The 27,430-nt window shown below is 44.4% G+C and overlaps 2 protein-coding genes across 2 annotated transcripts in view; both read left to right on the top strand.

The window, feature by feature from the left end:
• LOC111861510 (esterase FE4) overlaps window positions 1–9,875 on the top strand; it is a 38,160-nt gene extending 28,285 nt beyond the window's left edge. The window contains exons 4-8 of the mRNA XM_033750352.1: window positions 316–512; window positions 1,666–1,837; window positions 5,551–5,723; window positions 8,217–8,364; window positions 9,528–9,875. Of these exons, the coding sequence (XP_033606243.1) occupies window positions 316–512; window positions 1,666–1,837; window positions 5,551–5,723; window positions 8,217–8,364; window positions 9,528–9,802 (965 nt within the window). The 3' untranslated portion in view covers window positions 9,803–9,875. The remainder of the gene's footprint in view (window positions 1–315; window positions 513–1,665; window positions 1,838–5,550; window positions 5,724–8,216; window positions 8,365–9,527) is intronic.
• A 9,040-nt stretch (window positions 9,876–18,915) lies between these two features.
• The window catches only part of LOC111861508 (esterase FE4), a 41,116-nt gene continuing 32,601 nt past the window's right edge, over window positions 18,916–27,430 (top strand). The window contains exons 1-2 of the mRNA XM_023846152.2: window positions 18,916–18,990; window positions 25,115–25,237. Of these exons, the coding sequence (XP_023701920.2) occupies window positions 18,931–18,990; window positions 25,115–25,237 (183 nt within the window). The 5' untranslated portion in view covers window positions 18,916–18,930. The remainder of the gene's footprint in view (window positions 18,991–25,114; window positions 25,238–27,430) is intronic.

Genomic DNA, 27,430 nt, shown 5'->3' with positions numbered 1-27,430 from the left:
TCCGGACTTCTTGTTTCTGCCAGAATCTAGAAATTTTCAACATAAATACCGTATTGCACGTCCCAGACGATAAAATACGATATTATAGATCACGATACAATTCCAGTAATACCGAAATATAAGACTTTTGAAATTTAAATTACCGAGAATTAATTAGAAACAAATTTCACGTTTATCTATAATCAAAAAAATAAATAAGAGCTCAGAATGATCAGCGTCAGAATCCAGCACTCGAAAATATTCAGAGTTATGGGATATTTTGACTTTAATCTAAGGCAGTTATTCTAAATGCAATCATCATGTATTGATTTACAGGTTTATTCCATCGTGCTATCTCCCAGAGCGGCATTGTTTTAAGCCCCTGGGCACTTACACCTCCAGGAAGCCCGAAGTTAGTGGCAGAACAAGTGGCAGATGTGTTTAACTGTCCGGTTCAGTCGAGCTCTGAGCTGATCTCCTGCCTCAGGAAACAAGACGCATACAAGTTATACAGCGCGGAACTTTTGATTCCAGTAAGTTCCGCATCAGATTCTCTGACATTGGCACAGTCTGAATTCTCTAACTGAATATTGATAAGAGAAGGCTCTGAAAACTTTACCTCTTAATTTAACGGTCAGGAAACACAGATTAACGTTCTTGAGTGATTTTAAATAGAGACATTCAAATACACCACATAACACACGAACTGAACGAACAGTGTGAACCTTGCCGTGTGGACACTTTTAGACAGTTTATGGACCTCTTCGATATTGATGATGCTTTGATCATGCCAGACGAGGCCCAGTCTCTGGTTATATAGGCAAACAGAATTTCAGGAACCAGGGCGGTGTTAATCCTATGCAGATCCACGAGAAACCTCACGCCTTTGGTGTGATCGGGTCTTATTTCCTTGGAGGGTTTAAACAGGATGGTGCAACGGTCCACACGGCAAGGTATAAGCACGACTCTTCTTAGAGGAATGTTTTCAGTTCGCTTAACTTCACAATTTGGAGACACTCAATGGCCATCACGTTCACCGGACTTGAGAGCCTCAGACTTTTCCTGCCAGGAGAATCGCAAGTCTACGTGCGCACTACACCCCCCAAATTCACCCACGAACTGAAGGACCGAATTATTGAGGGAACTGGACGCATTAATGATGCTTTATTGCAGCGAGTTGTGCAGAACTCGATATAGCGAATAGGGCAATGTATCCAATGTCACGGAGGCCATATTGAACATATATAGCACGGATACTATACTGCAATCTTTATGTTAAATATTCTTGAATTGTTTCACTTATTGTCAGGGCTCTCAGAGTATCGAACGCAAAACCGTCATGCCTCCTCGACCTACCCCCTGTGATGGGCAGAGTACATGTACTTCAATTTAATAATTTGCAGAAGTACTTTTACAAGAATCATAATATTAACTCGAGCCTAATACTAAGTCCTTGCTCAGGGGTTTCGATTTATTTTTCACAGACCTGTTCAGAATTCTCTAGAACCAAGAGAAATTCCTGTTCTATTATCTCTGGAGTAAAGGCAATCGAAGCGTGAAGCTAACCGCACGCCTCCATTAGTATCCAAGGAGCTCTCCTGTCGCTGCGTTAAACATGGGTAGCCGGGAGACAATCAGGTTTGACTGCGCGTTAATCAGATGCTGATGAACCGCTTCACTTTTCAGACCAAGAGAATGTTCCCTACCACGTTCACTCCTGTTATTGAGAAGCAGGTGGGAGAAGGAGATGAAGTATTCATGAGTGATCACCCCATGAAGATACTTCTCAGTGGTGACCTTGAACTCGTGCCGTGGATGGTGGGATTTGCGTCCAACGAAGGAGTGTTCTTTACAACATGTGAGACAATACTTTTTAAATATAATTAATTACGAAATTTCTCTTAATATGGAACTTGAACAGTCGTCGTCAGTATAAAGGTGCTTCCTGCTTTCCACCTGCTTTCACGCTGATTTCTTGCTTGACTTACTCTTCGACCCCTAAGATGGCGGCCATGTATTCCTCTGCCACGTCAGTTGACTTCCAACGGACTACAGGGTATTATAACCCAGAAGATAGAACTCTTCATAACAACCGCTTAGAAAACTTCAAATTCATCGATTTGCAGCAGGTTTTCGAATATTTCTCATATTTTAGTGTTAAATGCTGTGTATTAACTTGGCTAGGGCCGCGCCATAGCTCAGCCTCTTAGTCACCGGCTTCCCTCCGCGGAGGCCCTGGTTCGAGCTCGGGTCTGATCATGTGGGATTTGTGGTGGACAAAGTGGCGCGGGGCAGGTTTTCTCCGAGTACTTCTGTTTCCCTTGCCAATCTTCACTCCACCAATTGCTCCACAATCACCCTCACCTATCATCTGGTGCTGGTACAATATGCCAGTAGTAGCCGCAGTACCAAGTGGACACAGTCTCACTTCACTAACAATAATACTAATACTAATGATAATAATAATAATAATAATAATAATAATAATAATAATAATAATAATAATAAACTGCTTGACTACTCTCGCCTTGTTACTTATTCTATGGCGAACATCCTCCTCTAATGTTGCATATTGCGTCAGGGTAGTATTATTAGTCGTATTATTACATTATTATTATTATCATCATCATCAGTTACCATTAATGTACATTGCGTCCAAGTACTTTTATTACTACTACCATTACTAATTTTGTCACGTGTATGGGTGACTTATGAGACGGGTTTTCAATTGGATAATTGGATTTATTGACACATTATGCACGCAACTCAGAACGACAGGCAATTACGGTGATATTGCTGATCTACACACTTTAGAGTTCACATTTTCACAGTTATTAGGATTCTCAGCGTTCACTTGTCGTTTCCTGGCAACGGATTTTTCAAAATCTCACTCTCACTTCAGATCACAAGTCCCCTTTTGCCATTATTCCGCAACTGCGCACTCAGTTCAATTCTTCTGCTCACAAGCTCATATCCTGGCACATTGGCGTCTCGAAACGCGACTAATACTTCTCAACTGAATTTCCTTTATAATCACTTTGACCGGACCACGCAGAAAACACTGCCTCTCTATTTTTGGGAAGGACTGTTTACAGGGCCATTGCTTAGCAACGGAAGATATTCAATTGTTGCTTTCGTATTCTTTGCTGAGGGGAATTTTTTACCGTGTTGTTGCTTAGCATTGAACGCCTAGTCTGGCTTCACCATTCCGGCTTTCGGGTACCATTTCACAATGTAAATTATTATTATTATTATTATTGTCATCATCATAATGATTTCTGCTACTGTCAGAAGTTTTACGAACCTACATTCGCCACACACTAATTAATTTGCATTGAGTACTCCACTGATATAACATGGAGATGCATCAGATGATGGAACTGCTGCTGAAAGAATTCAGAGCCACCAAAGAAGAATTGCTGGCTAAACTAGACGCAAACCAGGCCAAGGCCGACGCCCGCCATAAAGAGATGATGCCCGAAACGGAAAAAGAGATGACTGCCTACCGGGAAATGGAGGCACAGAAAAAAGAGGTCCCCACAGAAGACGCCCCGAAAATACCGGTCGGAGAACGGAAGGAGAGGCTTAGGGACCGGAAACTGGCCGCGGAGCGCCGCCGCCAGAAACCGAAGGATGCAACGCGGGTAATTCTTGGACCCCAGGAGAAATTGGACAGCACACAAAGAGTGACAACACGCCGTGCGGAAGTGGCACGGCAGGAGAAAAACAGCAGGACATCCCGTCGCGCGACAGTGGCACGACGTTGAAGAAACGACTTCAAGAAGGAAACTCTCAAGGGAACCTTCGGATGCCAGCGTAATGAATTGGCCGCCGACTACAGAAGGACAACACGCCGGGCGAATGTAGGACGACCCAAGATAGACATCCTCAGGAACATCACCCAGAGAAAGCGTGGACCCCACGAGAGGTTGGGATTCTCCAGCAAGAGGACAACCTTCCGTGCCAGAGTATCACGGCGAAACAGGATCCCCAGAAGGAACTGGGACAGGAACAGCATACTGAGGGAAAACGCGACAGGATACACGCCCGGGAGGAGACATCAGACGAAAAAGGAAGGCAGCAAGGGCGTAAGTAGCCGAGACGTAGAAGAGCCTCTACATCCGAGGAAAGGGAGTAAAACCGCAAATGGTATAGGAGGATGGAGTGGAAGACAGCAGCCGCTACTGGAAAAGACAGAATCTAACAGGACATACAGGAAGACGACTGGACTAGTGATCAAGAAGCGTATAGCCAAATCTCCCGTCGGCCTACGCCAAAACAAAGATTGGACACTGTGGAGGGGTCGACCCCCTCCAAAGCAGGCAAAGGGAAACAGCCCTCATGGGAGGAACCGGTATCGTAGAAGTACCGGCCTCCCCAACAAGGATGCTTGAAGAATGAAAGTGAGAAATAAATGTAAAACAACGAGATCACAAATTCTCGGCTACGGGAGTGCTCGGGACGAGCACAACTGAAGAGAGGGGCGGATGTAGTAAAATAAACAGCGCAAAAAGACGCGCGAAGGACACCAAGACCGAATTCAGACGTTGCTAGCAAAACACCGCGGCATCGAAACCAAGGGAGAACCTTTAGGCTGTTCGGGGACGAACAACCTTTAAAAGGGAGCAATGTAACGTGTCTGGAATCCAGAAGAGTCGCTTTTATGGAAACACTAGAATAGACCGTTGAATAGAAAGTAACAATAGCGACACTGTAATCCCAACAGTGAGCCGTTGTGTAGAGAACGTCGAATCTCCACGGTTACGACGAATACGCGAAACGTTCCCACAGAGACGACGCATTAACAATGGGTCATTGCGTAGGAAACGCGGGACCAACAGAGCAACGTTTCCACTGCTATAACAGAGGATTCATCTCCCTAGCAGCGGCCGAGGTTATAAATAGCCCAGCTTCGACGGGAAGCAGTCAGTCCTAGAAGAACCGCCAGAGAAGAGAGTCCAGTGTCGGCCGGAATATTGTAAGCAGTAATTGTAACACTGCAAGTGCAAATGTTTGTAAAGTGTGTGTAAAGCGAGCGAACAGAATAAAGTCGCTATACCAAACAACGGCGTGAGGTTATTTGTCGCGTTATACACCCAAAACATGACAGTATATAAGAGATTTTAATTTTCTGGACATCTGCTCCTCGAGTGTGGGTTGTCCCTCTGTTAGATGCGGTTTAGCTGCTGATGTGCTTCGCAGGGACTTGACGTACTTGGAACAAAAACTGTTTTTCTTAAGAGTATTGTATTTTATTGTAGTTATTTCTACTAATTAGAAAGTTGATAGCACTCAGCAGGGATGTATGTACACACCTTCCTCTCCCCGCAGAGTTCCTGGCGCGATTCCATGTATTGTGTTGGGTTCCTTGCTGTTATGTCCTTGAATATATTTATTTAAATTTTGTGCTTACTTATTTTATACATTTGGCCTTTTCGTTGTTTAGTATGGAACCTAATAAGCACGGAATTAAAATGAGTTATTTCTGAATATGCTCCTCTAAACTGTTCCTGCTCCCACATGAAAACTGAACTACACAACAACAGTTACTGCTTCCTTTCTGCGTTACAGTTCTACTGGGACCAGATCAATCGAAGGCAAAGCTGGTGGAAAATAGTCTGATAACAATTCTGCTTGAAAATCCCGAGGACAAGTCACTCGTCAAGAAGATTGTTCAGAAGGTCGAGGAATTCTACTTCGGAGACAAACGGATTATTCATGCACCCGACTCTGGTATAACTGATGTAAGTGTTCTTGGTCTTCGTTCACGTATATTCCAGCTTCTGTAGAACGAGTGTAAGTTATCCTCAGTTAGTTACATGGACCGGTACTCATCCTCAGTTAGTGACCTGGACCGTTACTCTGGACCGTTACGTCGTCTTCAGTCAGTGACTTGGACTGTTACTTCATCCTCAGTTAATGACTTTGACTGTTATTATTATTATTATTATTATTAGAGGGGGTGGTTTTCCCCATTCACTTAGACCAGTTATTGGTCCATTGTGCGTCTCCCTTTAATTTCTACTGTCGCCATACCATACCGGTTCTGGTGCGTGCTATCAGCCCCGTTCAGCCAACGTGGTCGGCCGTCGGTATCTGATATTTCCCCCATCTACCAGAGACATTGGAAACTATTTGGGCGGGAAATTGTTGCCTAATTTTGCTTAGAGGTCTCCTAGAGACATGAGGATCTTTTACGTGCCGTAAATCTACGACACGGCACCCACGGCTTAAAGTCCCTCCCGGAGGACTTGTTCCCTGAATTTTTCCGCTCTTAAAAATTCCACGACCTCCGCCGGGTTGAACCCGCGTACCTTGAGTCATGAGGTGGGAACGTTACCCCTAGACTATGGAGGCCGCTGACTTTTACCGTTACTTCATCCTCAGCTAGTGACTTGGACTGTTACAGCATCCTCAGTTAGTGACGTGGACCGTTACGTCATCCTCAGTAACTTTGACTGTTACTTCAACCTCAGTTAGTGACTTGTACATGGCAGCGCCATAGCTCGAGAGGTTAGTTGCTGGCTTCCCACGGCGGCGGCCCGGGTTCCAGCCCGGGTCTGGTCATGTCACTGATTAATGAAAACTGATGCTGAACTAAAATAACATTTCGTACATTTTCTGTCATTGAAGCAAGGTTCAACGCAAGGCCCCCCCCCACTAAAATTTCTGGCTAGATTCCCATTGGTTGGAATAGAATAAAATATGTGTGTCCTTAAGGCTGGGACGTGTCATCAAGAATAGAAACTTTTGTGATTATTTACTGCAAACGTCTGACCCATCACTTAAATGGAATGGGTTCTCACATTATTGAACAAGTTTATATATGTGTTACCGGATGTAAGAATACAGCCTGTACCCGTCATAACTGTATTTGTAGTTTGCCGACTGTGCTATTTCAACACCAAATTTGTTTCTATCCAATGAAGTAGGATGGAGTAGGAAATGTGTGCCTCATTTTCTGCCAAGAAATTGTGTTTTCATTTTCAATAAAATAACTAAGAATTCAGATGTGACATCAACAATATAAAAACTTAAAATTTTGTTGTAAACAACTGTTCTGTTGGAGACAGGCCACCTCCACATTGGGATGGGATGGGATGGGATACAAGGCAAGAGAAGGACAAACTGTTTCCGACATCGTATAATACGAAAATGAATCTTTCCTTAACCTTTAACCGCCGGAGTTTTGAAACGCAGGTAGAGCTAGCTGACCGCGGTTTATTTAAATGCCCGCTGCTTGCAGGTGGTTAAGTCCACGTTTCCGCTCTACGTTAAATGCCAGTTCCACTTAGAGCGCTTGAGAGTTGTATTTGGAATTCCTCTACCTAATACAATTTTTATGATAAATGAATGGAATTAACTAAAAAATTCTTCACACAACAGTTCTGCAGTATAAAATCTTTCCTTTTTGTAACACTTGGGCTTGTTAGCAGAAACCCCATGCCATAAAAGTGTGGTGGACAAAAGCTTATACAGGTCTATCGTCACAAGTTTCTCAGCTTATTCAGGGTATTTGGCGGAGGTTCATACAAAGGGAAATTGCCTGCCCTCTACTTTCTATGAAAAACCCTTATTACTGCTAAACAAGCGTCTTCCATTTACTGGATCTGACGATTCTGAACAGTTTCATCCTACTATCATCCTGCGGTGGGAAACTGTCACATAGGGACTTTCGTCCTACCCTTTTGCGCAATATGCTGGAAGATGCTGTAATGTGTCACTCCCAACCACAACGCACATTAGGTCGACCTTCTGCTATGTCATCTACAATATTTCGTCTAGAGGAGGCCAATCGACATCACTGGCCGACCTCTTGTACCATGAGAATGAAATGCCATGTTTGTTCTGCATGTGGAAAGAGGAAACGAGTTCAGACGAAGTGAGAGAAATGAGATGTGGGACTGTGCATTCTCGGGTGCTTCAAACAGTACCACACGAAAGCAAAATTTAGTTAGACGACGCAGGGGAGTAGCCTGTACAACCATGAAACAGATAAAAACAACAACAACAACAACAACAACAAAGGTATTGTACATTGAATTTACTGCCAAAGAAGTAACGGGATGCTTTTAAGTCATTTAGAAAAGAACCGGGATGCCATCCCACCCCACCCCAAGCCCTGGTTTTAAATTAATGTATAATACAGAGTAACTCGTCAACACCCGCAGATTTCAAGTAACCTTGGGTTTGCTGTTGTATTCATTATTTCCAACTTCGGATTTCTTCTGTTGCAGTTGATTACCGATTTATTTTTCTTGCTCGGGACGAACACAGCAGCCAGACTCCACTCTAAGAGAGGGGCGCAAGTCTATTATTACTTATTTGACTATCGCGGAACCAACAGCTTCAGTACTCTGGCAACAAATTCGACTTGTGATTTTGGTGAGTGCTTACAGCATGTGAAACTACAAATATTTGCAACAACTCAGAGCCGATTAAAGGAATATTTGGGGGCGGGGGGAAGACTCTTCCGGGGGGATAAAGAGTGGCCGGCGCGTAAGGCCGACAAATTTACCGGCCTCTGTAAGCTGATTGTCAATAGAAACTTTGGTAGCCTCGACGTCTCACAACCCTATGGCCCTTCAGGCCCTGTTACAGGGATAGCTTTACCTCCCTTTACCTTTACCGTAACCGATTCGTTTCACAGAATAGGAGCGGAGTAGGTTGCACGCACCACATTACGACACACACTGTACCTGATCTTGATATTCCTCGGGATAATTCAGTTAGCAGAGAGAATGGCTATGGTTTGGATGAAAAAAATTGGAGCCTCGACGTCACACAACCGTATGTTCTCCCATGGCTTGACTCCAGGAAGGTGCAGAAATGTTACTCTTTTACTGTTAATGACTTTCAGCACGTAGACCACAGGCCAATGTTCTAAAAGAAAACATGCCGTTTCGGGGATTGGATCTGCTCTCCTCCTCAGGTTTCTACTCAGCCGGATCTGTTAAGAGGACCCAAGTTCAGTCACTGGACACGTGGTGCCTGCAACACATTTCAGTTAGCTTAGAGACTAGGCTAGCGCTAGACGACCAAGGAATCGGAGTTCGATTCTCGGTGCAGATACGAGATTTGACTGTTTTCCACAATGTCCAGACTCCAGTCCAACGGGTTCCAGGAGCTGTTTTCCCGAGGGTTAATACACCCACTGACCTCCATCTAGCGCATGTGGAGCTATACCTCCATCCCACGTAATGTATAATTACAATATTCATTCCACTTCAATGCCCTTGTGGAAAGTTCGTTGTAGCACGGAGACAAGAGACGTGAAGTTAATGTTAGGACGCGCGTGAAGGACATAGGCTGCTTCAGGATCGTGACGTCATGAGAATGTGGGGAGACAAGAGATGTGAAGTTAATGTTAAGAAGCGTGAAAGGGACATAGGCTTCGAGACTGAGCGTTGAAGTGGCTGACATCATGAGAATGTGGCTCCAGCACTTCCGTAAGCCCCTCGCCTCGGCTCTTGCTGGCCCATTTATGTTCTCGTTATGAAATCTGCTTACTGGGCATGGGTCGGCACTGAGTTTACTTTGAATTTCAGGCCCTGTTCATCTGGACGACGTGCTGTATCTGTTCCCTCAGGATGTCATATTTCGCAATTCTAAACTGACAGCAGAGGACGAACGCATGGTGGAGACGATGACAGCGCTGTGGACAAACTTCGCTCGCAGTGGGTACGTCTTGTGCAGTGGAGACGGAACCTGCACTCAGAACCCTTCTTACTGGTTGCTAAAGGCTCCTCCCAAACGTCGGTTCGCTGTTAATGGACCACACGGCCTTATGTTCCAGAACCAATTAACTTTTAAATTAAGATGAGGAACTTAGTCGTCTGAAAGTTGCTTCAGTTAATATAAAGTAATAGTGATAAAACGGCGATCACAGTGGTCGCGCGGTGTAAGGCACGAATTGCCTTCGCTCGCTCGAACATAGGGGTCGCAGGTTCGAATTCCACTCGAGGCATGGATGTCTGTGCGTTTGTGCTGTTCTGTGTTTAGGTAGAGATCTTGCGACGGATTGATCGCCCGTCCAAGGACCCACTCTGTGTAGATTAAGAAACTGAAAAAGCGACCAAGGTCCAAAAGGGCTGTAGAGCCATAGAAGTACTGTTGAAACATAAGTTAAGTAGCAATAAATTAAGTCAAAATCATGTTGCAACTGACGCCCAGTCAGTCTGTCTGTCTTGGTGTCGAGCCCCAGCTGGGGCTCAAGACCAGATATTTCTTTTGAATGAAACTTTCTGTCTTGTCTATGTGTGGCGCCCTGTCTGACGAGAGGTCGGGTCTGTCATTTGTCAGTCAGTCTGTATTAATAAGTCTACTGTCTGTGTTATGGCCCAAATTTGAGATTGGAGAGTGTAAGCCATTACCCAAAATGTTCGCGACTTGCGAAAGGAGTTTCGCAGTCATTCCAGTAAACTGTAAACACCGGGGCAGGCAAATAGGCTAAGAATGTGGAGGCTCAGCAAGTATGTGTACTCACAGAACAAGAAGCTTGCCTCACTTGGTCACTGGAGTAATCGTAAGAGACTGCATACACAGCAATAAGACGCAAGAGGTCCGCCCACAACCACCGATAATACCCAATGAGAACATAACTTTCGGAAATTAGAACACCAGGGAGGAGTTATCTACCCTCTGTCGTCAACGCTGAATCAGCGAATTAAAAACCATAAATTGGAGAATTTCGAGAGACTTAGGATTCTGATCTTAAACAGAATATTGAGTTGTCAGCCGAAGGCTCTCTTCAACATGGGCATTACAAGCGGAGGCAGTGGGCCTGCATCTTGTATTACACGTAAGTTTGTTTACGCATAACAGCCATGCTGGTTAATATTATTGTGAGAATATTATTGTTGATAACAGTGTTGTTGAGCTAATTTAATGTGCAAACTTCAGTGTACCCAGTGAGCCCTTAGGGGAGGATCCTAGAATGATGTAAGCGCTTAGGGTGTGTGTCAGGCCAGAAGGTTTTATAGTATATGTGTAAGGGTTATGGTTAGTACGTAGGATAAAAATAGTATACGGGAATTGAGATATATAATATAACTAAGGGTAGATTATGTTAGAAGAAACATTACTAAGGATAGGGGAATCATATATAATGTGTAGTCATAAATATAGAGGCAAGGGATTCAGGATAACCAAGGGGGGACTTGCATGTCCTCATTAGTCAAGTCCGAGAGAGAGGCTCGAGGCCTCCATCCCCGAAGGGGAAGAACTTGGAAGGGTCTATCGTGTAGTAAAGACTCTATGCAGACCCGACTGTAGGTCGGTCTAGTTAATAATGTAAATTTGTAAATTATGTAAATACAAAAGTGTAAATAGATGGAGTAGATAGATAGGATAGGATGTACCGAGGTTGTGATTCATATCTATAAGCAACTTTCCCACATCCGATCCCGAGCATTCCTGACCAAAGCGAGGGTCGAACTGACACAGGCAGCAGTAGCAGCCGACGACAACGAAAGACAAACAGGGATAGGCACCTGCACCACACCGGCAGAGTTAAGTAGCCTAGATACCAACGCCCCTTAAGATATACGGTTAAAGTGTAATAATAAAGTATTAAGTCGCTACCTGTAAACTACGGGAGGAGTGGTCAAGGAGCTATGACTATGTGCCAGGGAGTGGTGCCCACAATCGAAAGGACAGATAATAGATGGTGGCAGCTTTTACCGAGAAGAAAACCCTGAAAGAGGAGAATCCTAGCTGAGGGTAAGCTAGGATGATTGTGTTAACTCCTTACAGAGTAAGCTGGGGGTGGCAAGGATGGGTACCTGCACACCCCCGTCGTCACGACGTAACAGTGATGGCAGCGTTACAGCAGAAACAAGTGGAGGCGAGGAGGGATAACATCCACGCCACCCCCACTTGCGACATAACAGTGGTGGCAGAGGCGGGCTGACTCCACGCCCCCCTGCTCCACGGCGTTACAGTCTGTATTTACATACATTTACAAATCCACACTTATTCCTTATTTCTATGTACGATATATACTATACAAGGCCTCTGTCCGTCCAGGCTCAGTACAGCAGATTTTGCCCTATTTCTACCAGTATTCGCTACCACGGCAGTCTAGTCACTTGAACGGCTGTATGCCTGACCGCCAACAAGTTTAAGCCTCTTATACTTCGTTGTTCGGGCTTCGCCTTGTCCGATGTTGCGAACATTCTCATTTTCATGATTTTGTATGACTTCTGCTTGTTGCCTGCATAATTTTGTTATGTAGTCATATACGTATGGGATTTTGCATGCCATGCGCAAATCGCGGACCCATGTACGCCCTGGAAAATTGCCAATGGTGCGGAGAACCTTGTTTTGCAGGCGCTGCAATTTCACTAGATGGGTGTCTGCCGCGAACTCCCAGGCGGTACCGATAAATTAGGAAAAGCGTCTCCATTTATATAGCGGCAGGGCAGCGCCATAGCTCAAGTGAGTTGTCGCTGGCTTCCCACGGCGGCGGTCCGGGTTCGATCCCNCCTGCGCCCACATGGAAACCCGTTTCTTCGCCTGAAGTGCTCGATTACGTTCGGATCGCTCATGATGGGTTGCACCAAGGCAGAGGGCTTTTGAAAGAGCGCAGTGAATTCTGGGAAACTTTGCCTGTCAGAACCAGATACTCAGCTGCTGCGGGCAATCGGCACTAGTACTATGCCTGCTCTTCAAGTCGTGGAGGAAATGCGAATATTGTGATATTATGAATAGAATGAGTGATTGTAGATGGGATAGTACTGGTAATTGGGTTTACTGAACACTTATAGGTTATAACTGCATCTAGCTACATCACATCCTTTCTGACGAGAGGATGAGTCTGTTGTTTACAATTGCTGCTGGCCTCGCCAGCGCAGTCATTCTCGGGTCCGAGTCCCGCGGGAATCATGACCACAGTTTACTGCCTCAGATTCGAGACTCTCCCAATCTTGAAGGGCAGGTTCACGTATATCCTTCAGGAATGGGGTGGCCCGGCTCTACCCCAAAGCACTGGGTTCACTTTCGGTCGCCTCTTACGTATCGCAGGGAGACGGTGGAGGTATTCGAACCAGCATCCACACAGGATTCTCTCCCAATCAGTGTATGAAGTCAAAGTCCAAGTCAGAGTTACTTTAAGACAGGCGGTTTACTGCCAATCAGTCTGTCTTGGCATCAAGTCCCTTGAGACTCAGGAGCAGAGATTTTGTTTAACTGAACCCTTGAGGTGATAGTCTTTATGTAACATCTCTCTCACGAGAAGATTGGTTTGTCTCTTGGCTTTTCGTCAAATATATACTTCGCATATGCAGCATGTAATTGAAGAATTCTTCATTTGCACTACATAAAAATCCTCTACCACGGACTCCATAGAAAACACCATTATCATGTATTCCTCCGTTGTTGAGTGAAGCGTTAAGCCGGTTGTTGCCTAGCGATGGCCCGGGTGTTTTTGATGCTAGAGCGTGTTTTGGTTGCAGTTGGAACGTGATTATCAGCTATTTTCTATCAATGGACGACTTTTTGTTATACTATTCCGGCTTTCAGCCGCCACATCACAATAAGATTTTAAAGAAGGAAGCCGTATTCTGGGATCTGGCGCCGTGTTTATATTGTGTTAATTGACGTTTCGGAGGAACATATCGCCTCCATCTTCATGGTAGAAGAAAATAGGAGAAAATCTGCGAGCGAGGAACCAGCGTGAGTAGGTGCTGACCGACTAATGTCGAGTCGAATGAACCCAGCTGTATACGAGCAGGAAGGGAAGGGAGGGGGGCTACATGGCAAATCAGAAGAGAGGAAAGGGAAGGGTCTGGGGAGGTGGGCCAGCAGGTAGCAGGCCAGAGCAGGCATAGAATATTGTGTCCCGGGGAGAAAGGCAAGGCTAAATGGAGGGCATTAACCTTTAAGCTTAAGGGTTGCTATGCGAGTCGGGTATGGACCTGCGTGGCCTTGGGGATCTGGCGTCATATCCCGGAGGTTTCTTGAGGGATCACATGAGAGGCTACGAGAATTGCTGAGACAACCCCCCCCCCTCTCTTCACACTGTCGGGATGGAGTTCAGTCTCAATGGCCTATCTAATGACGCGAGCCATATATCGAGAGCGGGTCTTGGTGGCGAGGATGGAAGTATTCTGAAGCTGAATGCGGCGTTCAGCGACAGCTGACTTGTCCGGATGTTCGAGACGGATGTGCCGCTGATGCTCCTTCAAGTTCGTGTCCACGGAGCGGCCAGCCTGCCCAATAGAGACCTTGCCGCACTCGCATGAGACACTGTATACACCCGGTGTCCTTAGTCCCAGGCTATCTTTGACCGACCGGAAGAAACTGGATAGTTTGTTTGGAGGCACTCCCACTGATTTGATGTTGTGCCGAGACAGATCTTACACAATAAGATTTTAGATTCCAAATCTGTAATTTACATTCTCAAAATATTTAACATTCTGTATATTATTAACGATGTTGTCACTATTCAGACTGTACAGTGTTAGGGGACGATAAGTGATGATAAGAAGTCGGAAGCGATTTGGAAGAAAGCGGTAATGAACTAATCGAAATACTTATAAAATCACGAAACGGACCGCACAGAAATCACCGTTCCTTTGTTGCTATTCAATTATTGCTCAGCGGACCGCGCAGAAAACACCATTCATCTGTTATTGTTTACAGGCCGCTGCGCAGTCGCCTGTCTCGCGCTGTTCGCCTACCAAGGTATCTACATGCCATCACAAGCATGTAAGAAAATTTTCTCGAAACAGAGTTTATACTGCTCTGTACATTTCTGTTAAGAAGACTGCCTACTTTGTTGTTGCGCTTAGCGTATGAGATGAAAATGACTTTGAATACAAATTCAAAGTGTGACGATTCGAAGCTTTCTGAGGGGAGGATCACTAAAAATGTAAGAGATAAAGTTGTCCTTGTGAGTAATTAATTAAGCAACACGGCCTAATGACGTGTGGGGGGGGCAGAGGCACATTTCCACCATTTTTGTCCTCGATACTAGATCAAGGAGATTGGTGAACTTCACGCCCCGGCCACTTTACCCCGGGGAAGGAGACCCCGGTGTCCCTTGGATAGGAGGCCGGGTGGGTCACCCAGCCAATCTGGATACCGTAGAGAAAAATCTCTTGTCTGCCTGGAATCGAACTTACGTCGTCCAGCTGATTTCTTGTTACTCAAAGGTAACACTTTTACCTATCTGATGGGGTGTGTAACTGCTGAGAACAAGAGGTATTGGAACAGGGGTACGCTGGGAGTACGCTCTTAGTAAATAAAAGGGTAAAGCTGTCCCTGTAACAGGCCGTGGAGGCCCGGTAGGGCGTGAGACGTCGAGGCTTCCACATTTTCTAGATATTCGGCTCATAGATGATGGTGACGTTGTCAGCCTTACGCCCCGGCAGACCGCCTTTTACCCCCCGGAAGATTCCTGGTACTCATTTCCGTTAGAGGCTGAGTCGATCCCAGGTCCATAGTGAGGCTGGAAGGATTAGGTCAATTGAGAAATCCAATTACTCCATCGGGAATTGAATCAGCGACCTTCGGCTTTTGGCACAATTCCTCAGCAAACTATAGCATGCCCATGCTGTGCTGATAGTAAGATCCATACATTTCAACGGACTGTATATTCGTGGTATCAGTAATATTCCTCGCTTTCTTAATGTTTCAATATACCGTATTTACGCATGTATAGGCCGCGTGCGTGTATAGGCCGCAGCACAATTTTCAGACAGAAATTATAGAAAAAATAATTTTCTTGGAATATTATTTCAGGAGTATTACACCCTGTATTACTAATTATGAATATAATTTTCTTAAATTAAGTGTGATTTTGAATATTTCAAATATAAGCCGCACCCCAGTTTTCCTCTTGAATTTTTGGCAAAAAATGTGCGGCCTATACATGCGTAAATACGGTATATGCTGTCACGTCGGCTGGGAACGACTCCATTTTTACTCCTGGAATAAAATATGGCGTTTCCGAGGACAAGAGTTAAATCCTGAAAGATAAATCGTCGCCTGTTTATTGTGATTTTCTGCACTGGGATAGAAAAGAACTTGCACTAGGCCCTGGGGTTTACTTAGCCTCTAACAGAAATGAGTACCAGGAATTAATTAACATGGCCTGGTACAGGGATAGCTTTCCTTTACTTTACTTTTTTTACACTGAATTTTGCCATGCGCATTACTGAAAGAAAACTGTCATTGGCCAGCGCCATGCAATGCGAACTGCAGGATATGACTAAATTTAACATAGTATTTGATAAACGCATTGCCAGGCAACAGCTATGTAAACACGGTCCAACATGCAAGAATAGAGGAAAGTGTATTTTCTGTATATCCCACAGACGCGGCAAGAGGCTCGCTGGATAGCGATCACACGATACGTGTTTACTGTAGGTCCATGTCCGTTCCGCGGCTATATAACGAGAGTCGTGAGCTGTAAGTTCAGAGTGAATTGGAACCAGGAGTATAGAAGAGTACAAGAAGTCGACCTGTGAAGATTTAACTTATAATATGAAGCCTTTATGTGTGCTGTAGGACAGATATATTGGGGATATGGGATTTAGTGAGATTTTTATAAAATCCGTGAGCGCTAATGCAGATAGACAGAAGAGATTAGTGTTGAGTGATTGTACATTGTGTAAATCAGCAATCGTTTTATAATTATTTGTAGTTTAAATCCAATTACCAATCCGAGCCACAACTTTAGTCACTGTGAAACACGTGGCAATATTACCAGTAGTGCAACCACATTCTGTAGTTTGGAGTTGCTGGTAGATTATCGTACGCTGAAGTTCCTAGACCTTTATACTCACATTCATTTCCGGCGCGGTTCTTTGTAATATGTGCCTTTTCTTTTTGGTTTTATCAATATATATTGCTCCTTCAACTGATTTCTCTTGAAGGGAATCTAAATTATCCCTGTGCGTAATTAATTGATCTACAGGTTATTAAGATATATGGGGGAGTGGAGGCATGCTCCACCTTTTCTAATCTCGGCACAAAATGGAGAGGAATGATTAGCTTCAAGCTCCGACAGTTTTACACCTGGAAAAACATTCTCCTGTATGCATTACATAGAGCGACGGTTACACCGCAGCGCCAGTCTGGATGCCACGCAGAAGAAGATAAAACTTCTGCCCTTGCAGCGCATGGAACACCGAACCGTAGCCTAGTCTCTATATTGCCGGGGTCATTCGCTGTCTGGCGATTGTTAGAACTTTTATCTTATTTCTCGTGAAAACTTGACCGTACTTGAAATAATTTCTTTCTTAATTCTTCGCTCGTCACGTTCTGGCAGCGTCACATGAAGCAATATTGCAACCGTGTTTCATGCATGCTCAAGAGCGCAGAAAACTGCTGACTGTCTTAGATAAATACTATAGACTTATCAGACATGTGAAGGTTATGCAATTGTTTGACACACTGAATTATGTAACTGTGATTCTCTTCATATCAGATGATACAACCAATTTGATTGATCGAGCTCCTATCAAGAAACGAATTATTTTTTATAAGGGACACCTTGAACCGTTACGCTCGTTAATAAATCAAAGAGTAGCAAGGTCTGTCAATGTAACAAGTGTAACATGAGCGTATAGCAGTCTGGCTTCACATGTTTCGGCCACTATCGGCCACACAAACACAGAAAAACGCACACACACAAACTAAACATTGATGCCCTGAGTGGGATTCGAACCCTAATTCCGGGTTCCAAGCGAGCGAAGACAGTACATGCCTTAGACAGTTGGGCTACCGTGACCGGCTCGGATTTTCATGTACCCATACGAAAATTGTCGCACTTGACAGACAGTGATATTTTCCATTTCATAATCGCTCAGCTAGTCAGATACTTCCCCGCCATTTATGCAACCCATAGGATCTCATCCTCAGCCAGAAGAATCCAGTTCACATCACACCTCAATTCCCTCTTGTTTGGAGGTGATTTTGAGTACCATCCTGCAGCTTGAGCCTCGGGTTTCCCAGTGGTAATTTTCTTCGATTCCTCTGCTTAATTTTTCCTTACTTCTTCATATCCACGTGTGTGCTACGTACGCAGCCCAGCTCATCCTCCTTAATCCACGCAAACTGGCGATTACTTACTTTCTTACTCATGCAGTTGAGCCCTTCTGGAGGAGCCACCAATTCTGCAACTAAATCAGCCCTAGACAGTTTCTCCAGTAGAGGAGCTAACTGAGTCACTTCATGGAGCTCAACCCTTCTTCAGAAGCTGCCAGTTGTGCAGCCACTCAAGAACTTCCCAGCATTTTATGGAACCCGAAGGTTCATTACCGTGTTCACAAGAGCCCTCCACTGGTCCCTATCCTGAGCCAGATGAATCCAATCCATACCATCCCACCCTATCTCTCTAAGATCCATTTTAATGTTGTTCACCCAACTACGCCTTCGTCTTCCCAGTGGTATCTTTCCTTCTGGCTCGCCCACCAATATATTATACGCATTCCTTGTCTCCCCCATTCGTGCTACATGCCCTGTCCACCTCATCCTCCTTTAATTCATCATTCAAATTATACTTGGAGAAGAGTACGCGTTATGAAGCTCCTCATTATGCAGTTTTCTCGTATATTGTACCAATAACAACAAAGCTTAAAGTTGCGTAGCAACTTTTAATTTGTGCTATCGGTGCGTATTCTCGTCTGACACAACTGTAAATGTATTCTGCAGATTTAAGTTCGTGGGCGCAAATATGGGCTAATACACCCTTTTTTATAAACCTTCGCCTGAGCCTTATGTACACAAACGCATGTAAAGGACATACAAAGATCATATCTATAGCCCTGTGTAATCTCCGAAGTGTCAGTCGAAAACCCCTTCCATTCTCTCAGCGATACGAGTCACGGTGACTGTGTAAATTAGGAGTAATGAGATCCGTGACGTGGGTCAAGAGCAGATAGTGCTAACGAGTTACAGGCGACATCAGTTCGTGCGCAGATCTGAACTGAACAACAAGAAGACATGATGAGGTACGAGTTATGTGTTCTGGTGACAACTATCATCGCAGTCCTAGCTGATGATTTAGTTGTACTAAAACACGGAAGTCTCAAAGGGCATCGGCTGACGTCACGGAAGGGCCGCGAGATATTCGCTTTTCAAGGAGTCCCTTATGCCAAGCCACCAGTGGGGGAGTTGAGATTCAAGGTATGAGTATGTTCTCAAGTTCTACGTGTTCTTCCACATTCCGTGCAGACTGACTGACTGACTCACTGACTCACTCAACTCATGGAGCTGAGCCCTTCTTCAGAAGCTGTCACTTCCCAGCATTTTATGTAACCCGGAGGTTCATTGCCATGTTCACAAGAGACCTTCACTGGTCCATATCCTGAGCCAGATCAATCTAATCCGCACCATCCCATCCTATCTCCCCAAGATTCATTTTAATATTGACCACCCATCTACGTCTTGGTCTTCCAAGTGGTTTCTTTTCTTCTGGCTTTCCCACCAATATGCTATATGCATTTCTCTTCTCATTCATGTTACATGCCCTGCCCTCCTTGACTTGATCACTCTAATTATATTTGGAGAAGAGTACAGGTTATGAAGTTCATCATTATGCAGTTTTCTCCAACCTCCCGTCACTTCATCTGTCTTCAGTCCAAATATTGTCCTTAACGCACTGTTCTCAAACACCCTCAGTCTGTGTTCCCCCCTTAATGTCTTAGACCAAGTTCCACACCCATACAGAACCACAGGCAAAATTATAGTTTTGTATATTCTAATTTTTATATTTTTAGACAGCAGACGAGAAGACAAATGGTTCTGGACTGAATGGTAGTCCAGACTAATGCTTTGATATTGCATTAAAGTAGGCCACAGCCACTGCCTAATACATCCCTGCCTACTTATGTTTGACTTTGCATATCTGTACTTGACAAAGTCGACAGCACATGTAATTTTGGCAGTTCTTATACATAAGGAAGTAGGAAATTCCATCAGTTTATGGATTGTTCATAACTGTTTTCATAAGAGGCTTCTATTTAAACCTATCCTGAGCCAGTCCAATTCTACAAAGCCTGTCTTTGTAAGATTATACTCCTAACAGTGCTATGTCTCCTCAAAATCCAGCGGGATCGTGTAGAAATTCAAATCTTTAGCTTCGGTTTCCACAGAAACTTTCCTCTGATTCACTGCTATAGGAGGGAGAGTCATTAAACAGGTCACAAATGGACATAAAACGTAGAACATGTGATATTGGAACCTGGAAGGAAACATTTATTTCTCGACATGACCTCCCCCAACATTGAATTGTCCTATCGCTTTACTAGTGCGTCGAAACCCGCAACACGAACATCTTCTGACTGTTATCTCAGCCACTTCCGCACTCTGTCGGGCATCATCTGCGGCTTTCTAGATCCAGTTGTGAACCTCTTTACGCGATAAACACTTCCCACCGTAAAGAGGTAACCTTTCTTTATGAGTATCATTTGCATTGAGTCATTTCTCACCAAAAGTCAGCCATTCTGTAATACTGAGTGGCTGCCGTGCATACAAAGCGTAACAGCTTTCGCGCATATAAGAAGAGTCACCTTCAGTTTCATAAACATTGGTGCCTACCATGTCGCATGCTAAGAAGCCTTGGAGGAATGGTATTCTGCACCATGCGGCAGTAGGATGCTGAGAATGGACAGAGCGTAAATCATTACATAGTGTTCTGAACACCAGTAGCCGCCACACTAACCGTGGCCGGACATACCAACCCACCACGCATTAGGTACCTCTCAAGTGTCGATATAAGGAGAACGCTCTGTCTGTAGCTGGCTAAAAATAGGGACCCGCCAGATGATAGATGCGGTTCACACGAAGGCGTGTACGGGAATGAAAGAACAGTCATAACTCCGTAACCGTCCAAAATCGAACACATGTTTACATGAACTTTTTTGATCACAAAGACCTAGGAAATCACCTCCTGCGGTAACGCTCTAAAGTCGTGAAACACCCTGTATACACACCCAGTAATATTCTCATTTGCAACTCGTCTTTTTATGAGATACTTCAACAAGTCTGTAAAGGTATATACTGCAACACAGTTAATAGAGCGGGTTGGGCTTAAGAAGTTGAAAACAAGCCAGAACATGCAGCTGCTTGCTTGGTGAAGACGAGCGCCATGTTTCCAAGCCCTAGCCGCTCTTGTTGACTGCTTCCGCTCTCGCCGCTTATCCTCCGCCACCATCGCGACTGGCTACGGGCTACACGACCGAGTGTCCGGAGTTCGAGAGCAGATATGGTCAAGAATTTTCTCTTGTCCACGTCGTCAAGACAGGCCCTGGGGCTCACCCAGCCTCTTACCCAATGAGTACTCTTTCCCCGATGGGGGGGGGGGNGTAAAACGGCCCCGGGGCGTGAAGCTAACCACTCGCCTCCAACTAGTACCGAGGTCAAGAAAAGGTGGATATATACATCCATTCCCCATACGCCTTCATGGCGTAGTGCTTAAATATTTAAGTACAAGAACAACTTTATATTTTTTTACCATCACCCTTCAGGACTCTAGCTTAAAAAATCCGGCGCATTTCTCCCCCCACTTATTTCATTATCTTTAAAATTTTATGGTAAAAAATAAAGCTATCCCTGTAACCGGCCGTGAAGACTCATAGGTTTCTGAGACGTCGAGGTTCCCACATTTTCTAGATAATCGGCTCACAGATGACGGTGAGGCTGTCAGTCTTACGCGCCGGCCGCCCTTTACCCCCGGGAATATTCCTGGGACTCATTTCTGTTAGAGGCTTAGTCGACCCCAGGGCCGAGATAAATAAAGAAAAGAATACAATGACCTCATCGGGAATGGAAGCCGTGACCTTCCGGTTTTTACCACAGTGCTCAATCAACTACGGTAACATGGAAAAATATACTGTAGTTGAACTATGAGCCTGTTACTCCAGGGCTCTGATTAGAATATTGCGCCAGTTATGTGCATTCACGCGAGCAGATTCTCATGCAGAAGAGCCGTCCAATTTGGTCAAAAGCGAAATGGCTCGACGCAGTGTAGAACTCCGTGTTATAATACACAGGATTACTGCTTTTGGATTTTCCTATTGTTCGGTATTCTAGAGACTAGAGAAAACTTCGTTTCGAAAAATAAATCGGTTTTGAAGAAAGCAGTCTTTTGGGATTTGGCACCGTGTATATGTGGTATTAACCGACGTTTCGGAGGTCTGCTTTTACTGGTTCTCACGGTCTCTTCGCTTGCAGATTTCTTATATTTTTTCTTCTACCCTGAAAATGGAGGCGATACGTTCCTCCGAAACGTCGGTTAACGCCACATATACACGGTGCCAAATCCCAAAAGACTGCTTTCTTCATAGTCACTGCCGTGAAAGCCTCAAATCTTACATAAATCGGTTTTCTTCCTCAGGTATGGGGGGAAGACACCTACTCAGTTGAACAACTTAGAAAGAACTAACCTCGATCACTGGCAACACCTGTCAGATTCACACCTGAGACCAGGCTAATTCGGCTGGGGATAACAAGAAAACATTCAATAAAACTTGTGATACAGCACACACATGCGTGGAACTAGGATAGAAAATGAGCTAGAAATTGTTCCTACAAACCTAACCAGCTGAGTAGGTGTCCTCCCCCTCGCCTGAGGACGAAAACAGATCCAGTTTCCGAAACGCTGTGTTTTGTATTTTCTAGAATACCGGACAATGGGAAAGAGACCGAAAACTCAGTAATTCTGCCATACACCATCGTCAGAACCCTTTAGAGTCTGTCCTTACTACATTTCCTAAATGCCGTCTCAGCGGTTCTATGCTTGTAGATGAACGGTCAAAGCAATTTTAACATACGCTTCTCAGGAAAGGAAGTCATCTCATGGCGTGCTATTATATACAACCAAGTATTAAGACAATTGAAATAACTTCAAATATTTAAATCACTTTTTCAGATAGCTCATATTATTCCAAATCCCTTGTGTGTTATTCTGTATATCTTATTTCTGTTGAAGTTTGCTGATGTTTGAAACCTATTGCTGAAAGAATGGCGTGTAGTTCTACAGAGTCTACTAACGTTTCAGAGTCACTAGCCGCCTTTTCTTGCTGGCTTTTTACGGTACGTTCCTCCGAAACGTCGGTGACCTTGTACCCAACTACCTGCCGTTATAATATATTTTGCTCCCTGCTTCTTTCTGGTTCCTTCCTCGGCTTACTCTTCGACCCTGAAGATAGAGGCGATACATTTCTCTGAAACGTTGGTGACCCGAATGGCATGGTGTTACAATCCATCAGATCGTGGCCTCCGTCATCACCGCCGTGTTAACCTCAATTCCATCTCACGTCGAAAAGCTAACCTCTCTAGAAATATCACAGTGCACGGGATGAGGGAACTGCCCTCCTTCTTTTCGTCTTTATCATCATCTGCTTCTTGGTGGGCTCTCAATGCCCTGCTCCGTCTCGACGACGAACCGCTCACCTTCGTCAAACACCTCTTTGCCCGTCTGGTTCGTAAATCTTAACATAGGGGTCAGCCTTGTAGAATTCCTGGGGACACGTAGTAGCATAGCTGGTTGAGGTACCATGCTACATGTCGGAAGGCAACGGGGTTCGAATCCTGATGAGATCACTGGGTTCTTTTTAATTGACCTAATCCTTATAGCCTCACTACGGCCCTGGGGTCGACTCAGACTCCAACAGAAATGAGTACCAGGAATTAATTAAATAATTTTCCTGGATAGTTAAGCGCGGCCGGTGAGTAAGGCTGACAAACTTACCGCCATCTGTGAGCCGACTGTCTACAAAATGTGGGAACCCGGACATCTCACACCCCTATGGGCCTCCAGGGCCTGTTACAGGGATAAGTTTACTTTTTCTTGCCGTTCGTTTAGCTGATGACACTGAGATCAGAAAATATGACTCGGTTGTCAAAGAATAAGATCGTGGTGTAAATTTTGAACTTAGCTGAATTTGCAAGTGGCAAATGGCTGCGTCTACACATAAAGTAAATAGGGTTGGAGACACAGTACATCCTTAGTTTACACCTTGGTTTATCGTTTGAAATCGTCCAGTGTTTATACAGAAAATTGTATCCTCATACAAACCTTCATTCTTGTGAAATGTTCTGGATAAGCTTTGTTCCTCACTTTGCTTCCTAGTCTGTTTCTGAGTACCTTGCAGAATGTCTTCATGTAGTCAGTCGGCTACCTCTCTAAAAAGGAAAGGACCTCGCCTACACGACCTTGGTAGCGAAATGCACTCTTGTTCCATAGGTCACTGTTGGACGCAGATTGCGACAGAACATGCACGCGTTGCGTGAACATTTGCAGCAGAAGTGCGCTTCAGTTGTTTCCTGCAGATGTCACCTACGCGGACTTATTCAGGAGGTGGTCTCCACGAAGTAATGAAATTTAACCAAAATCGTTATAGCCGTTAGCAAGATAACCGCCATTTCTTGGGGGGAGGAGACCCATTACAAGGAAACATATTCATCGAGACCCGCCCCTTGGCAGATATATTGTTAAATATCGAATAAATCTATGACTAAAATCCGTTCTAAATTTCGGGAACTACCAAGCGGTATATCTACAGACAGAAAGACAGACAGACAGACAGACGGGGTTCCAAAAAACACTTTTTTTTCGTATTTAGGGACTCTTAAGACGTGTAAACCCGTCAAAACCTGGAACTCGACTCTGTTGGCATCACAGTACTTTCTCATAAATTACGTATATGAAAATGCATTGAATTCAATTGGTTGATCTGAAGCCTGCCGCGAGTCGGATCATTGCAGATTTCGCCCTTCTGTGGAAACCAGAAGACAGTATTTGCGGCCCGTGTGAAGCAACTGTTGGTCTGTTGCCCAGCAACATCTGGTATTGAAGAGTGGTACCAGTTTTATTCCAAATCAGTTCGATCTGTTTGCGAAGAGCAAACGCAAGCACACGACCACCCGTATGCGTTCACTTGATGCATCATGTACAAGAAAAATGCATGTAAAGAAAATAACACAATCACGCCTGCACGTTGTTTCCTAGCGTAATCTTCCACAACATGAGAGGGCGTTTTTCCGCCAGTACTATATGCGCGCGCAAGTTACGAGTGAGCCGACTGCAGTTCTAATGCAGAAGTCAACTAAATAGCAAGCAGTTATTATGAGATGCGGATTAGCTGGTCTTCTGACAACTATCATCACAGTTCTAGCTGATGATTTAGTTGTACTAAAACACGGAAGTCTCAAAGGGCATCGGCTGACGTCACGGAAGGGCCGTGAGATATTCGCTTTTCAAGGAGTCCCTTATGCCAAGCCACCAGTGGGGGAGTTGAGATTCAAGGTACGAGTATGTTCTCAAGTTCTTCGTGTTATTCCCGCGGTCCCTGGAAAGGACATGAGGTGATGAATGTTATTTAAACACTGAATGTCAACGTGGCTCTCGTGAAACAACGAACACATTCAATGAGCTGACACGCAATATGAAGACACGTAAACGTACGTGCAGAAATATATTACTTACAATGCGAATAGTTTTCAAAGAGACTGGTATGGGGAGGATTTGTAGCACGCATGACAAGAGGAATGTATATTGGGTTTCGGTGGGGGAGCCAGAAGGAAATACACCACTAGGAAGGTTTAGACGTAGGTAAGGAAATAATATTAAAATGGGTCTTAGAGAAAGAAGTTGGGGTGGTAAGGACTGCATTAATCTGGCTTATGATAGAGACTAGTGGTTTGCCCTTGTTAACACGGTAATGAGCCTTGGTGTTCCTTAAAATTTTTGGGACATTCGTGAGTACTCTAGCTTCCCAAGAAGCACGCAGCTAGACGGAGTTTCATTTTAACAAATGCATGTAGTTATTTAAAGAGTGAATGACTGTATGTTAAAAAAATTCTTAAGTGTAATTTTAAGAGCTTCGCTACAGGTATTCGTAAATGATCATCTTATTATAGGAGTTTACATTTCTTTTATATTAACCCGTTCCTCTTGTACCCTTATACGGCTGTCGGGGTTTCTTTTATTCTTTTAATCATTTCACAGACGGTAGGACTCCTTGGACGAGTAATCAGACCGTCGCAAGGCCTCTACTTAAATACAGGACAACACAAACACAGAAAAACGCATACACACCAAACATCCATGCCCTGAGAGTGGGATTCGAACCATGATCTCAGCATCCAAGCGAGCCAAGACTGTTCATGCCTTAGACCGCGCGGCTAAGATGACCGACTCTATTATAGGTAATGCTAAAATAGGTTACAAGTGAGACATGTATGATGAAATAATACAGACATCGAGGCATTTCATCATTGAAACTAAAGGACTACACGTTGTGTTTTCTCCAATTCGTGGAGGACAGAAAAGAATCATGATCATGTCAGTGTTCCGCTTTGCAGTACCCAGTACATAACCTACACGCCCACTTTAAACACTGTGTTGACAGCACACCGTACATAGACAGTTTTTATTGCATTGCTGTCAACACAGTGCAAATTTCTGAAGGTTTAGTTGCTATCTAGGACAAGTATCGGTACGTGTGTGACATCTTCAGGTCTTATTTTAGTTACTAGATACTGTACTAGGGTAAATCTACATGAGGGAGTGGATCCACCTGTGAGTTATGCAATCTGAACTGTGTAGCTATGGATATACAGAGTTACTATTAATGATTCATTCCATTTTAGATCATTATATTTTCCAAAGTACTATACATACAAATATGATTTGTACATGATAGGAACCATAAACTCACCAAGTTTGTATCGTGATACACCGCTTGGCAGCATGAGTCCAATACCTCATAAAATGACGACGAAGCTGGAAAAGAGTTTCTGTGTGTTGGAGTGTGCGAGATATTCGTGTGTTATTGCAGTGCAGCGTGCATTCAGAGCAGAGCACAGAAAGGAACCGCCATGTAAACAGAGCATTCTGCGGTGGTATCGGCAGTTTAAGGATACTGGCTGTCTTTTTAAACGAAAAGCAAAGGGCGACCGATAATGTGTTTTGAAATGGAATGAATCATTTATAGTAACTCTGTATTATAATGTGTTGATTTCCTGTCTGTTGGTTAACATTGTAAACATTTCTATGAAGTTTTAGATTTTGAATATTTTATGTGACTGTGCAGCACTGAATACATTCTGTCTGTCCACGTCATGCGTTTAATTGTTCTGGTGTTACTCCCGGGGTGGGGGGGTTGGTCTGAGCTTTTATTGTAACGCTGTTATTCGTATGAGGCGGGGGTGGTTTCATTAGTTTCGCGGTTATTCTTCATTTGGGGAAGTCCCATTTTATGACTGTTGATGCTGCATTCTGCAGCACCTACGTGTCTTGGAGGTGGCAGTTTTTTGACACAACATACAAATCAATGTGGGGGGGGGCACGCTGTATCATAGTTGCTTGAGGCATTATGCTACAAGCCGGAAGGTCGCAGGTTCAGATTGAGCCAATCTTTCCAGCAGCACTATGGGCCTGGGTTCGACTCAGTCTCTAACAGAAATGAGTACCAGGGATATTCCGGGGGGTAAAGGG

This window comes from Cryptotermes secundus, unplaced genomic scaffold (assembly GCF_002891405.2).
Source record: "Cryptotermes secundus unplaced genomic scaffold, Csec_1.0 scaffold959, whole genome shotgun sequence".
NCBI classification, from domain to species: Eukaryota; Metazoa; Arthropoda; class Insecta; order Blattodea; family Kalotermitidae; genus Cryptotermes; species Cryptotermes secundus.
Note: the sequence above shows the minus strand (reverse complement) of the source record. Positions and strands in the feature narration are given on the sequence as shown.